Raw genomic sequence first — 15,529 nt, 5'->3', positions numbered from 1 at the left:
TTTCTCAGAGATGGCTGAACCGATTTGAACAAACTTGGGCTCGTTTGAAAGCTACTGTCGGGCCATTGATCAAGTTCGAAGATCAAATGGTTGTGAGTTTTGGTTCCGGAGATATGATTCTATAAGTGACGTAACCGACAAAAAGCGTTGTATTTGAACGCGCTCAATTTTCTCAGAGATGGCTGATCCGATTTCAACAAACTTGGGCTCGTTTGAAAGCTACTGTCGTGCCATTGATCAAGTTCGAAGATCAAATGGTTGTGACTTTTGGTTCCAGAAATATGATTGTATAAGTGACGTAACCGACAAAACACGTTGATTTTTACCGCTCTTGTATATATAAGGGTGCCAAAATTTTGGGATCAACTCTATTTTCGTAAAGTTCTAGTGCTCAAAAGTTTAAGCACCTCGAAAAAAGCCTTCATGCAAAATTTGACCTAAATTGGACATGCTTAAGGGGTGCTGCCCGGTGGTAAAGGTTTGACAATTATCGATCTTGAAAAAGCACCATAGGGGGGAGTACATGAAATTTCCAAAATAAAAAATTTTTTTTGATGCCAAAACTCTTAAAACTGCATAAAACATCGAAATTTAGTGTTATCCCGAAAAAAATTTTTTTTGAAAAAATCAACTTTCTGGGACTTAGAAAAATTTTCATATTTTTTCTAAGTCCCAAAAAGTCGACTTTTTCAAAAAAATTTTTTTTCGAGATGACACTAAATCTCGACGTTTCATGCAATTCTAAGCCTTTTGGCATCAAAAATTTTTTTTCGATTTCGAAAATTTCATGTACTCCCCCCTATGGTGATTTTTCAAGATATATGAAAATTCCACTAAGTGGACTAAGAAGGGTTTTGCCTTTCTCTATAGAAAGGTATTAGAATTGCTGGAAAAACCGACTTTCGAACGGAGCCTCGGAGACCCATAGTGTTATATACCATTCGACTCAGTTCGTCGAGATCGGAAAATGTCTGTGTGTATGTGTGTGTGTGTGTGTGTGTGTGTGTGTGTGTATGTGTGTGTGTGCACTTTTAGAAGATATTTGAACGCGCTCAATTTTCTCAGAGATGGCTAAACCGATTTTAAAAAACTTGGGCTCGTTTGAAAGCTACTGTCGGGCCATTGATCAAGTTCGAAGATCAAATGGCTGTGACTTTTGGTTTCGGAAATATGATTGTATAAGTGACGTAACCGACAAAAGGCGTTGAATTTGAACGCGCTCAATTTTCTCAGAGATGGCTGAACCGATTTTAACAAATTTGGGCTCGTTTGAAAGGTACTATCGGGCCATTGATCAAGTTCGAAGTTCAAATTTCTGTGACTTTTGGTTCCGGAGATATGATTGTATAAGTGACGTAACCAATAAAAAGCGTTGTATTTGAACGCGCTCAATTTTCTCAGAGATAACTGAACCGATTTTAACAAACTTGGGCTCGTTTGAAAGCTACTGTCGGGCCATTGATCAAGTTCGAAGATCAAATGGTTGTGACTTTTGGTTCCAGATATATGATGGTATAAGTGACGTAACCGACAAAACACGTTGATTTTTACCGCTCTTATATATAAGGGTGCCAAAATTTTAGGATCACCTCTATTTTCGTAAAGTTCTAGTGCTCAAAAGTTTAAGCACCTCGAAAAAAGCCTTCATGCAAAATTTGACCTAAATCGGACATGCGTAAGGGGTGCTGCCCGGTGGTAAAGGTTTGACAATTTTCGACCTTGAAAAAGCACCATAGGGGGGAGTACATGATATTTCCAAAATCGAAATTTTTTTTGATGCCGAAACTCTTAAAACTGCATGAAACATCGAAATTTAGTGTTATCCCGAAAAAATTTTTTTTTAAAAAAATCAACTTTCTGGGACTTAGAAAAATTTTCATATTCCCAAAAAGTCGACTTTTTCAAAAAAAATTTTTTTTCGAGATGACACTAAATCTCGACGTTTCATGCAATTCTAAGCCTTTTGACATCAAAAATTTTTTTTCGATTTCGAAAATTTCATGTACTTCCCCCTATGGTGATTTTTCTAGATATATGAAAATTCCACTAAGTGGACTAAGAAGGCTTTTTGCCTTTCTCTATAGAAAGGTATTAGAATTGCTGGAAAAACCGACTTTCGAACGGAGCCTCGGAGACCCATAGTGTTATATACCATTCGACTCAGTTCGTCGAGATCGGAAAATGTCTGTGTGTGTGTGTGTATGTGTGTGTGTGTGTATGTGTGTGCACTTTTCGAAGATATTTGAACGCGCTCAATTTTCTCAGAGATGGCTGAACCGATTTTAACAAACTTGGGCTTGTTTGAAAGCTACTGTCGGGCTATTGATCAAGTTCGAAGATCAAATGGCTGTGACTTTTGGTTCCGGATATATGATTGTATAAGTGACGTGACCGACAAAAATCGTGCTATTTGAACGCGCTCAATTTTCTCAGAGATGGCTGAACCGATTTTAACAAACTTGGGCTCGTTTGAAAGCTACTGTCGGACCATTGATCAAGTTCGAAGATCAAATGGTTGTGGGTTTTGGTTCCGGAGATATGATCGTATAAGTGACGTAACCGACAAAAAGCGTTGTATTTGAACGCGCTCAATTTTCTCAGAGATGGCTGATCCGATTTTAACAAACTTGGGCTCGTTTGAAAGCTACTGTCGGGCCATTGATCAAGTTCGAAGATCGAATGGCTGTGACTTTTGGTTCCGGAGATATGATTGTATAAGTGACGTAACCGACAAAACACGTTGATTTTTACCGCTCTTATATATATAAGGGTGCCAAAATTTTGGGATCAACTCTATTTTCGTAAAGTTCTAGTGCTCAAAAGTTTAAGCACCTTGAAAAAAGCCTTCATGCTAAATTTGACCTAAATCGGACATGCTTAAGGGGTGCTGCCCGGTGGTAAAGGTTTGACAATTATCGATCTTGAAAAAGCACCATAGGGGGGAGTACATGAAATTTAGAAAATCGAAAATTTTTTTTGATGCCAAAACTCTTAAAACTGCATAAAACATCGAAATTTAGTGTCATCTCGAAAAAAATTTTTTTGAAAAAATCAACTTTCTGGGACTTAGAAAAATTTTCATATTTTTTCTAAGTCCCAAAAAGTCGACTTTTTCAAAAAAATTTTTTCCGAGATGACACTAAATCTCGACGTTTCATGCAATTCTAAGCCTTTTGGCATCAAAAATTTTTTTTCGATTTCGAAAATTTCATGTACACCCCCTATGGTGATTTTTCAAGATATATGAAAATTCCACTAAGTGGACTAAGAAGGCTATTTAGATGCTGACTGTGTGACATAAACACTGAAGCATGCTTTTGTGAACTATTCGAATCAATCTGCATCAATTGTTGTCAAAATTAGTATCCAAAATTATTTAATAAAAGTATGGAACATATTTTCATGATACTGTTATGAAAGAAGAGAAAGGCATTATCACACCACTAGGTGGATTAAGAAGGGGTTTTTTATATATGACCACTATTTCCGGTACTTCCGGAACCAGATACCGGGAACCAGGATAGCCGAAATCGGTTCGTTTAGTTGCCTAATGATAATGACTATCGATTTGTGTAGTTTTGAGATCAGTTTAGAATTTTTTTTACTTATTTTGTTTCGCCGGTTTAAGTGGCGGTGTACAATATTGAACACACTTTATCCTATAACTCCGGAACCGGAAGTCGGATCCGGATGAAATTCAGGAATTTTCACTAGTCGGTTTTTCAAGTGTTTGCCTAACCTTTCTATATGAGAAAGGCAAAACGTGGACATAAATTATTAGCTGCCGGTTCTTTTAATGTATATAGTTGCTTTTAAGAAATTATTTACAAAAATATACCGTGTAATCTGATTCTATCCCTAATTGTTCATGACCTACTTTGACAAAAAATATAAACTATTTTTTCTGAAGAGATAGAAATTTTTTTTCTTCTACAAAGTTTTAGAACTATTCAAAAAAAGTTACCTTGTCAAACATGCCAAAAATCTAGGTCGCACCGTTTCGGATATACAAAGCGTTTTTATGGCAACCCCTTTAAAATCAGTATTTTATTCATAACTTGTTTCGAGTTATTTTTTATGCATACTTTGTTTGGAATAATTGAAGATAATAGAAAATCCCATATTTTTGTTGAAGGTAGTGCATAGGTTTGTTGTTTCCTGGCAAAGTTATACAACATTTTACTTTTTTTAACCTCTGATAAAACCTCACAAAAAAGCGAAATATACAACTTTATGCAGCTGATTTTTACAAAATTTATAGGAAAAGATATGCATAAAAATATTTAAAAAAATTCTAAGTGAAACTCGATGGAACTTTTTTTAGGCCTTTTCAAAGTTAGTTTTAGTTATTGAATTATGACAACCCCCTTAAAACTAGTTTTCTGATCATAGCTTGTTTCAAGTGGCTTTTTATACATACTTTGTTTGGAATAATTGTAGAAAATATAAAATCCTATAATTTTGTAGAAGGTAATGCATAGGTTTATTCTTTTCTGCAAGGTTTATACATCATTTTACCTATTTTTACCTAGGAAACCTTATATAGAAGCGAAATATGCAACTTAATTTATTTCCCATTGAGAATATCCTGAGTACTATTCGACTGACTCATTTTCACTATGGCCATGCTGAAACCACGAACGGTTAAGAAACGGAGGGCGTCACGCGTCTGCTATTTCTGTAACTCACTTTTGCAGTGTGCGTAGAGATGTCTAAATCGCTCCTGAGCTATTTCCGTGAATCGAATCTTTAAAGAGAGCTGATAGCTCACAGCTCTTTTTAAAAGAACCGCAGCTCACCAGTTCACCGCACTGGTAAGCAGGGATGCCAGGTTCACAGATAAATCTGTGTTGCACAGATTTTCAACCTTTTGCACAGATTTAAAAAATGGCACAGCTTTTCACGGATTTCTGAAAATGGTCACAGATTTACACAGATTCTGAAATCGATCACAGATTTTTGAAATTGATCACAGTTTAGCACCAAAAGTTACAGAGCGGTAGGAAATAGTGAGACCTTTTCTGTGCTTACTAAAATGATTCCAATCAGCTATTATGGAAACGGGGAGACGTGCACAGATTTTACACAGACAGGTTTCTGGCTTGATCACCGATTTTTTTAAAATCCCTGCTGGTAAGGTGGAAACAAGCTACGAGCTGAACGGATCTTCGACTCTTGAAGAACGAGTTATAAATGAGAAGAAATTTGCGCATGAGCTTTTGTTCGTTCTTCCAAATGGGCATCTATCCTTCTTTAACAGATTGAATGAACCATCCGACTTCCGGATCCGAAAATATAGGGTAAAGTGTGTTAAAAATTTTATACCATCACTGAAAAGGGCGAAAACCAGTAAAAAGTTTTCTAAATCGACCTCGAGTCTTCTCCAATTGATAGTTTTTATCAATAGACGGTCAAACAAACCGATTTCCGTTATTCTTTCAAAAATCGAAGAAAATTATTTTTAAGAATACCACAGTTTTATATATTATAGTATGATTGATATGAGAAAGGCATCATTACACCACTAGGTGGATTAAAAAAGGTTTTTAATATGTGTTGAGTTTTTGATAATTTTTCGGATTTTCAATATTTAAAACTAACTTTGAAAAGGCCTAAAAAATAGTATCGAGTTCCACTTAGATTTTTTCTAATATTGGTAATTGTCAAAAAGTAAACAAATTAAAAATCACAACAATTTGCTTAAGTTGGGCGTGCAAGCATGAGCTTGTTTATGCGCACGCTTTGTGGTAGATACTTAGGTAATAGAGGTAAATCGTAGATGAATCTAAAAAAACTGTTTTAAAAATAAAGTGAATATTTCTCAAAACATAATTCTGCCTACTGATAATGACTATCGATTTGTGTAGTTTTGAGAACAGTTTAGAAATTTTTTTACGTTTTTACGCCGGTTTAAGTGACGGTGTACAATATTGAAGACACTTTACCCTATAACTCCGGAACCGGAAGTCTGATACGGATGAAATTCAGGAATTCCGTATGGAACCGGAAGACCTTTTATTTGAATCTAAGTTTGTGGAAATCGGTCAAACCATCGCTTAGAAAAGTATGTGAGATCCATTTTGGTATATATGACCACTATTTCCGGTACTTCCGGAACCGGATACCGGGAACCACGATAGCCGAAATCGGTTTGTTTAGTTGCCTACTGATAATTACTATTGATTTGTGTAGTTTTGAGAGAAGTTTAGAATTTTTTTTACGTATTTTGTTTCGCCGGTTTAAGTGACGGTGTACAATATTGAACACACTTTACCCTAGAACTCCGGAACCGGAAGTCGGATCCGGATGAAATTCAGGTATTCCGTATGGGACCAAGAGATTATTTGACACATACACACACACATACTCACACACACACATACTCACACACACAGACATTGCTCAGCTCGATGAACTGAGTCGAATGGTATATGACACTTGGCCTTCCGGGCCAATTTTCACTAGTCGGTTTTTCAAGTGATTGCATATCCTTTCTATATGATAAAAAATGATTATATGTTAGATATAACAAGGGATATTAACTATAAAAACTCATCACTCTCGTCAAAATAAATACGAACGAATCTCTTCTTATTTCGTACAGTCCCCCTAAACTGTTTTGTTTCCTGTGAAACTACGCTAAACGCGCCAATCCCTCGCAAATCTTTCTAACGGTATGGCGCATGGAAATTATTAACTAATTGTAAACATTTTAGAAACAATTCATAGCTTACTTTTCCCTTGCCTTTAGCTCGTTAGGTGGGATAGGTTCTCCTGAACAAGACTGGGGATGAGCATTATGCGCCGGTCTACCAGGCCCTTTTTTGGTATGCTCTTTTTTCCTCCATTTTGCTCTACGGTTTTGGAACCAAACCTGCAAAAATAAAATGGCAATACATCAAATCTAGTAATGTTTCTAATATTATATGATTTATTGCATATAATTTGAAAAAGAAGGAATTCTTTTCGTTACTTGCATGTGTTGTATGAGTGGGTTTTACAAAATTAGTCACTGAAAACAATCGAGTTTAAAATTCTAAACTTGATTTACAAAAACAAACATTTTTGATTTGAGTTGAGTTATGTTACAAGATTATGTTCCCTATCTACAGTCAAAATTTCAAGTGGGGCACTTTCATGGAAAAAAGTTTTTTAGGAAAAAAAAGTTTTTAAGGAAAAAAATTCCTTGTCCGAACTGATTTTTGCCAAACTTACACTCGTTTGAAAGCTAGTCAAGCCATTGATCAAGTGGAAGGATCAAAAGGCTGTGACTTTTGGTTCCGGAGATGTAATGGTATAAGCGACGTAACCGACAAAAGACGTTGTTTTTTTACCGCTCTAATGATATAAGGGTGGAAATATTTTGGAATCACCTCTAATTTCGTAAAGCGCTATTGTTCAAAAGTTTGAGCACCTCGAAAAAAAGTCCCCATGCGAAATTTGAGCTAAATCGAATATGAGTAAGAGGTGCTGCCCGGCGATTAAGGTTTGAAAATTTTTGATCTTGAAAAATTCACCATAGGGAGGAGTACATGAGATTTCCGAAATTGAAAATTTTTGTTTGATGTCAAATTTCCAAAATCGAAAAAATTTATTTGATGCCAAAAGTCTTAGAATTGCATGAAACGTCGAGTTTTAGTCATCTGAAAAACATTTTTTTAAAGAAAAAACATCGACTTTCTGGGACGTAGAAAAATTTTGAGATTTGAGTCCCAGAAAGTCGATTTTTCGAAAAAAAAATTTTCAAGACACTAAATCTCGACGTTTTATGCAATTCTAAGACTTTTGGTATCAAACGAATTTTTTCGATTTTTGACGTTTGACATCTATAGTGATTTTTCAAGATCTATGAAAATTGTACTAAGTGGACTATATATATAACAGATCGGATGAAACGTTCGTATCGTTTCTATGAGAGGGCGCCACTAGAATGAAATCCATACCATTTTCAGTTAGTACCAACCTTCAAAAGATACGTGTATAAATTTGACAGCTGTCTGATTATTAGTTTGTGAGATATTGCATCTTGAGTGAAGCTACTTTTGTTATTGTGAAAAAAATTGAAAAAAAAAAGAATTTCGTGTGTTGATGCAACACTACTTTTTGATGAAAAAAAGTGCCGCCGATACCAGAAAATGGCTTGATGAGTGTTATCCAGACTCTGCACCGGGCGAAGCAACAATTCGTAAATGGTTTGCCAAATTTCGTACTGGTCATATGAGCACCGAAGACGATGAACGCAGTGGACGTCCAAAAGAGGCTGTTACCGATGAAAACGTGAAAAAAATCCACAAAATGATTTTCAATGACCGTAAAGTGAGGTTGATCGAGATAGCTGACACCCTAAAGATATCAAAGGAACGTGTTGGACACATTATTCACGAATATTTGGATATGAGAAAGCTTTGTGCAAAATGGGTGCCGCGTGAGCTCACAATCGATCAAAAACAACAACCAATTGATGATTCTGAGCAGTGTTTGGAGCTGTTATATCGAAATAAAACCGATTTTTTTCGTCGATATATAACAATGGACGAAACATGGCTCAATCACTTCACTCCGGAGTCCAATCGAAAGTCAGCTGAGTGGACTGCACGCGATGAACCGAACCCGAAGCGTGGAAAGACTCAACAATCGGCCGGTAAGGTTATGGCGTCTGAATTTTGGGATTCGCATGGTATAATTTTCATCGACTACCTTGAAAAGGGAAAAACCATCAACAGTGACTATTATATAGCGTTATTAGAGCGTTTAAAGGACGAAATTTAAAAAAAAACGGCCTCATTTGAAGAAGAAAAAAGTTTTGTTTCATCAAGACAATGCACCGTGTCACAAGTCGATGAAAACCATGCTGAAATTGAACGAATTGAGCTTCGAATTGCTCCCTCATCCACCGTATTCTCCAGATTTGGCCCCCAGTGACTTTTTCCTGTTCTTAGACCTCAAGATAATACTCGCTGGTAAAAAATTTAGAAGCAATGAAGAGGTGATCGCTGAAACTGAGGCCTATTTTGAAGCAAAGGACAAATCGTACTACAAAAATGGTATCGAAAAGTTGGAAGATCGCTATAATCGCTGTATCGCCTCTGATGGCAATTATGTTGAATAATAAAAACGAATTTGGGCAAAAAAATGTGTGTTTCTATAAAGCGATACGAATTTTTCAGCCGAACGGTTATATATATATATATATATAGATATATATATATATATATAGATATATAGATATATATATATATATATATATATATATATATATATATATATATATATATATATATATATATATATATATATATATATATATATATATATATATATATCCGCAATTATGAGATTTTTGTGTAGAGAAAATTCTAAACCTACTTGTATTTTGTAATGAAAAAAGGGAACTTATATAATAACTTACTAACTAATACAGAGAGCGAATCGATTCAATTGAAGATTGCATCGATTGTTGTCGGAATTTGCTTATAATATTATGTGACATTACATCTAATGGTTCTATTTTTGTGAGTCTGTGTAACTCATTTGTACTAAACCAGGGAGGGCGCTTCAAAATCATTTTCAGAATTTTATTCTGAATTCTTTGAAGCGTTTTCTTCCTGGTGGAACAACAACTTGACCAAATTGGTACTGCATAAAGCATGGCTGGTCTGAAAATTTGTTTATAATTTAACAATTCGTTTTTTAGACAGAGCTTAGAATTTATGTTTATAAGTGAATAAAAACATTTAATATATTTATTACACTTTGCCTGGATTCTTTCAATGTGATCCTTGAAAGTGAGTTTTTTGTCATACGTTAAACCTAAATGTTTAGCTTGATCAGACCACGTCAATTCTAAGCCATTCAATTTGAGAATGTGATTAACAGATCGGCTGAAAAGTTCGTATCGTTTCTATGAGAGGGCGCCACTAGAATTAAATCAATACCATTTTCAGTTTGTACCAACCTTCAAAAGATACGTGTATAAATTTGACAGCTGTCTGATTATTAGTTTGTGAGATATTGCATTTTGAGTGAAGCTACTTTTGTTATTGTGAAAAAAATGGAAAAAAAGGAATTTCGTGTGTTGCTGAAACACTACTTTATGATGAAAAAAGTGCCGCCGATACCAAAAAATGGCTTGATGAGTGTTATCCAGACTCTGCACCGGACGAAGCAACAATTCGTAAGTGGTTTGCCAAAGTTCGTACTGGTCATATGAGCACCGAAGACGATGAACGCAGTGGACGTCCAAAAGAGGCTGTTACCGATGAAAACGTGAAAAAAATCCACAAAATGATTTTCAATGACCGTAAAGTGAAGTTGATCGAGATATCTGACACCCTAAAGATATCAAAGGAACGTGTTGGACATATTATTCACGAATATTTGGATATGAGAAAGCTTTGTGCAAAATGGGTGCCGCGTGAGCTCACTCGATCAAAAACAGCAACGAATTGATGATTCTGAGCAGTGTTTGGAGCTGTTATATTGAAATAAAACCGATTTTTTTCGTCGATATATAACAATGGACGAAACATGGCTCTAACTATTATATAGCGTTATTAGAGCGTTTGAAGGACGAAATTTAAAAAAAAAAACGGCCTCATTTGAAGAAGAAAAAAGTTTTGTTTCATCAAGACAATGCACCGTGTCACAAGTCGATGAAAATTATGCTGAAATTGAACGAATTGGGCTTTGAATTGCTCCCTCATCCACCGTATTCTCCAGATTTGGCCCCCAGTGACTTTTTCCTGTTCTCAGACCTCAAGAGAATGCTCGCTGGTAAAAAAATTAGAAGCAATGAAGAGGTAATCGCTGAAACTGAGACCTATTTTGAGGCAAAGGACAAATCGTACTACAAAAATGGTACCGAAAAGTTGGAAGATCGCTATAATCGCTGTATCGCTTCTGATGGCAATTATGTTGAATAATAAAAACGAATTTTGGCAAAAAAATGTGTGTTTCTATTAAACTATACGAACTTTTCAGCCGAACTCTTATATCTGTACCATCTGCACATTCTGTACCTTTTTCTGAACTCTCTTCAATTATGCCGGTACTTCCTGTACTTGCTTCCCTCATTTCTGTACTTGCTTTTGTACTTTCTGCACTTGTTCCTGTACCTTCTTTATTCTTAACTTAGCTTTTGTACTTGTTCCTTTTATTTCTGTACCTGTAGCTGTCCCGGTGAATTTCTCATAGCTCAAAAATTATTTTTGGATGGAAATTATTTCGAATACTTTTAAGTTAGAATAATCGAACGACCCTAATGATTGCTCGCGATCAGTGAAGTAGAATGGTAGAATGTTGTGTAAAAATAATCATCTGACAATTGTTTATAATTCGATCTCAACATTTTCCCCCAAATCACACGTACACTTCGCACTTTGAAGCAGTTTTTTCCTGCTCTTAAAAGTCCCAAATGATTCAAGCGAAATACAATCAAAATCAGTTTGACGGTTTATGAGTAAGAGAGTGAATCATTCGAATAGGTAAAACATGTCGATGAGTTCCCAAATCTCGGTTCTATCGATGTAATTTAAAAACAGGAGACAAACGGGATGGTTTGAGTACATTGGACGAAACTGTTTATAGCCACTCAAATGCAAATAATTTGAAATTTCGAAGTACTAAAAGTAATTCGAATCGATTTTGAGCCAATTAAAGACGTTTGGACTCAAATAAATAATTGATTTTGCAATTTGAAGCAATCGACGAAATTTGGAGGTCGTTTCGAGAAAAATTTACACAAAATCTCGTCCAATAAATCCTTCAAAGGTATAGCATGGGAAATGCTAATGAAAAATTTAAGCCGAAAAAATTTTGATCCAAAAAGTAGAGAGCCGAACAGTTCTGGTGTATGAGTTAACGGTCTTAATTTGAAGTGGCAGCACACCTCAATCCTGCTGTCTCAGTGCATTGTGACAGTAATAATTATATCTATCAAGAAGATAAGATACACATTTCTGGAGTTTTAGTAAAATAACGAATCATAAAAAAAACATTAACCACTTTCTTTCCTTATAGTCGTTTTATGATTTGACTTCACGGCATTGAACCCAAATTTATATATCGGAAAATGGAAACCTGTATGCTGTTCGTTTGGTGCCGTTACTTAATTGAACATGTGATTCGAAATAAAGAAACACGTGAATCAAGTAGGCTCAGTGAAATTTTTGCACAAATGAGCACGTTTGGCGCCAAACGGTTTTATAAATAATCTAGTATTCATATTTTGCTCTCCAGCGGGCAGCAACATTGCATAACTCGATACGCGCCAAACAATCATCGGAGATCTACCATGCATTGAGTGGAAAATTTCCAATTCTAAACGAACCAATTTTCTAGTTTTTCTCTACTTTCCCGAAGGATTTTCCTTATGTACTATAGCCTAAAACCTTCGCATTAACGTCACCTGTCGAACAAAAAAAATCATGTTAAGATCGACCCACGCATACCAGAGAACATTAGCAACACACACTTTTTTCGCTGTTATTTTATATATATATATATATATATATATATATATATATATATATATATATATATATATATATATATATATATATATATATATATATATATATATATATATATATATATATATATATATATATATATATATATATATATATATATATATATATATATATATATATATATATATATATATATATATATATATATATATATATATAGATAGATAGATAGATTGATGTGGAACAAGGCAACCAAAATTTCTAATTATATTTTCAATCAAACAGCTCACTCAATCGCCATGCTTTTGAATGCGCGATTGCACGAGAGACTCCTTCGATTGGTCTATTACACGCAGTGTTTTATATGCGTTTCTTACGCGGCTTTTTATGAGGATTTCCGAATCTACGCGTTTTTTTAGGCGAATTCCCGATGTCACGCGGTACGTATCCCCCGCGTAAAAAACGACCTCACTGTATTAATGACCAACATCGAACACGCGAACCCATACTCTGTTTGCCTTGATTCGTGTTTTTCTTGTATCCGACGAAATTACATTAACAGCTCAAATATATGCAATTATACCTACGTGCATACTAGCGTAACGAATTTTAATATTTAATATTCTCTTCGCCAAGCTTATATTCAAGTTTTTCATGCATGCAGTTGGTCCCGGGTTGGCGATTCAATGCATAGGGCGCTGGTCTTACAAACCAGTTGTCGTATGTTCGAGCCCCGACCTGGAAGGATTCGTAGTGTCAGTAGGATCGTAGCACTAGCCATGCAATGGTTCTGTACACTCTGAATCGGCTGCGAAGTCTGTTGAAACAGAAGGTCAAATTCCACTACAGGAATGTAACACCAAGGCTTTGCTTTTTTTATGCATGCAGTTATTTTTATAGCGTTATGTTCTCTATCATTACTACCATTCTGTGATTTTGATCAATTATCGAGTTCATCTTATTGAAGGAAAAGAAAAACCTATCTTAATCCACCTAGTGGTGTGATAATGCCTTTCTCTTCGTTCATAACAGTCTCATGAAAATATATTTCATACTTTTATTATATAATTTCGGATACTAATTTTGACAACAATTGATTCAGGTTGATTCGAGTAGTTCACAAAAGCATGCTCCAGTGTTTATGTCATACAGTCAGCATCATTTTTCCAAACTAGTGCTTGACATTTGCGTTAACTATTTGTATGAGAAGAGTGATGCTAATCTAAAAAACCTGTTTTAATCCACCTAGTGGTGTAATGATGCCTTTCTCATATCAATCAAACTATCATATATAATACTGTGGTATTCTTCAAAATATTTTTCTTCGATTCTTAAAAGAATAATCGAAATAGATTTGTTTGATCGTCAACTGATAAAAAAGGCGGGTGAGTAATGTCAGAGACATAACTGGATGTCGTGAATACGAAAAAACTGACACGCTCCCATCACTTTTCCGAATATCAGTTAGTTGATTGATTGTATTAATTGTGCAAGCTTTCCTCTTTTTCACTAATAGAATTTGAAGCGATACACCTACATTAAAGTCCAGATTAGTTACATTAAACAGCTACTATTCTACAACTATATATTCCAAACTTGAAACAATTCCTTTTTAATTTGCTAATATAGGAAGCCAGGTACAACAAATTTGTAGTTTATTTTTATTGAAGCTATGAAGTTCGAAGATATCTGATTCTTCTCGAAATTTCAGTATGAGACAATTGCAATGGCATGGTCTGAAATGTATCGACGATCTTCGGTATGCAAGAGTCATTCTAATATAATAATAATAATAATGATAGTAATAATAATGATAATACAAATTAACCTGTGTATATGGCAACCCTGCTTCGCATGGCATATTTTCACACGACCCCATACTAGTATAAAGATGTGTTCAACATTCGCTTTCGCATTGCCGTTCGTAATTGAATGTGTTAGTAATGGTACAAATCTGCTTTTCTACCTGTTTTCGGAGCCATCGTTCTGACGGTGTCTCGTACGTACAGAGTAGCTGCTTTAACTTAAATGACGCTATTTCTGTTTAATCTTATTTTTGTGTATTACATCAACATTTTACAGTTCAAGTGTTTTGACCCTTTGGCCTTTCATCTTTGTTGTTCATACGATTCGTTATTAATAATAGGTGTTTTAGTTACTCTTGTTTTACATACTAATGTTTAATCATAATAGTTATTTTAATTATTAATGAAATATCTACCTACTTATAACTATCCCTAACCTAATACGTACAAATTTTGAATTATTTGTATTTCAGAGAGCACCTCTCTTCAAATTCGTGCAGTATTGTTCGAATTTTTGTTCTAGTATATCCAGGGAAGCCATCTCATGTACTTCACTAGTCCTTGTCCAAGGGGGTAGATTTAGAATCATCTTTAAGATCTTACTTTGAATGCGCTGAAGCCTAAGTTTGTGTGTTCGTGCACAGCCCCGCCAAACAGGGACTGCGTATTCAATTGCGGGGTAGATGAATTGTTTATAGACAGCCATCTGATTCTTTAGGCACAGTCTAGATGTTCTACAAATCAGCGGATACAGAGACCTAATGAGTATGCTGCATTTTTGAACGATTTTGTCAACATGTGACTTGAATATCAGATGTCTGTCAAAGGTGAGTCCTAGATAGATAACTTCATCGGACCATTGAATGACCTCATCACCGAATCGTATTCTGCATTCGTCTGATGGAACAAGTTTTGGAGATCTTGAATGTGGAAACAAGATGACCTGAGTTTTTGCTGCATTGATCTCAATTTTCCAGCTTGTAAAATATTCAGTTAGAGCGTCCAGACCTGTCTGTAGTTTATTCTTCAGAGCATTAATAACACGACCTTTGTAAAGGATGGCAGTATCATCAGCAAATTGTGACAGAACACCACCACCCGGAAGAGGTGGGATGTCTGATGTAAAAATGTTGTATAGAATGGGACCTAGGATACTTCCCTGGGGTACACCAGCAGGAATAGTAATTCGTTCTGAAAGTGCATTATTCAGAGAAACCTGGAATGCTCTATCTGCAAGATAATTTTTGATAATTT

At 35.3% G+C, this 15,529-nt stretch overlaps 1 protein-coding gene across 3 annotated transcripts in view; it reads right to left on the bottom strand.

Annotated features, from left to right (window-relative positions):
- LOC131432891 (homeobox protein unc-4) overlaps positions 1-15,529 on the bottom strand; it is a 407,490-nt gene that overhangs the window by 135,579 nt on the left and 256,382 nt on the right. For all 3 annotated transcript variants that reach the window (XM_058599467.1, XM_058599466.1, XM_058599465.1), the window contains one exon: positions 6,735-6,874. In XM_058599467.1, coding sequence (XP_058455450.1) covers positions 6,735-6,874 — 140 coding nt within the window. The remainder of the gene's footprint in view (positions 1-6,734; positions 6,875-15,529) is intronic.

Source organism: Malaya genurostris, chromosome 2 (assembly GCF_030247185.1).
Source record: "Malaya genurostris strain Urasoe2022 chromosome 2, Malgen_1.1, whole genome shotgun sequence".
NCBI lineage: Eukaryota > Metazoa > Arthropoda > Insecta > Diptera > Culicidae > Malaya > Malaya genurostris.
This window is presented reverse-complemented; position numbering and strand designations above follow the sequence as displayed.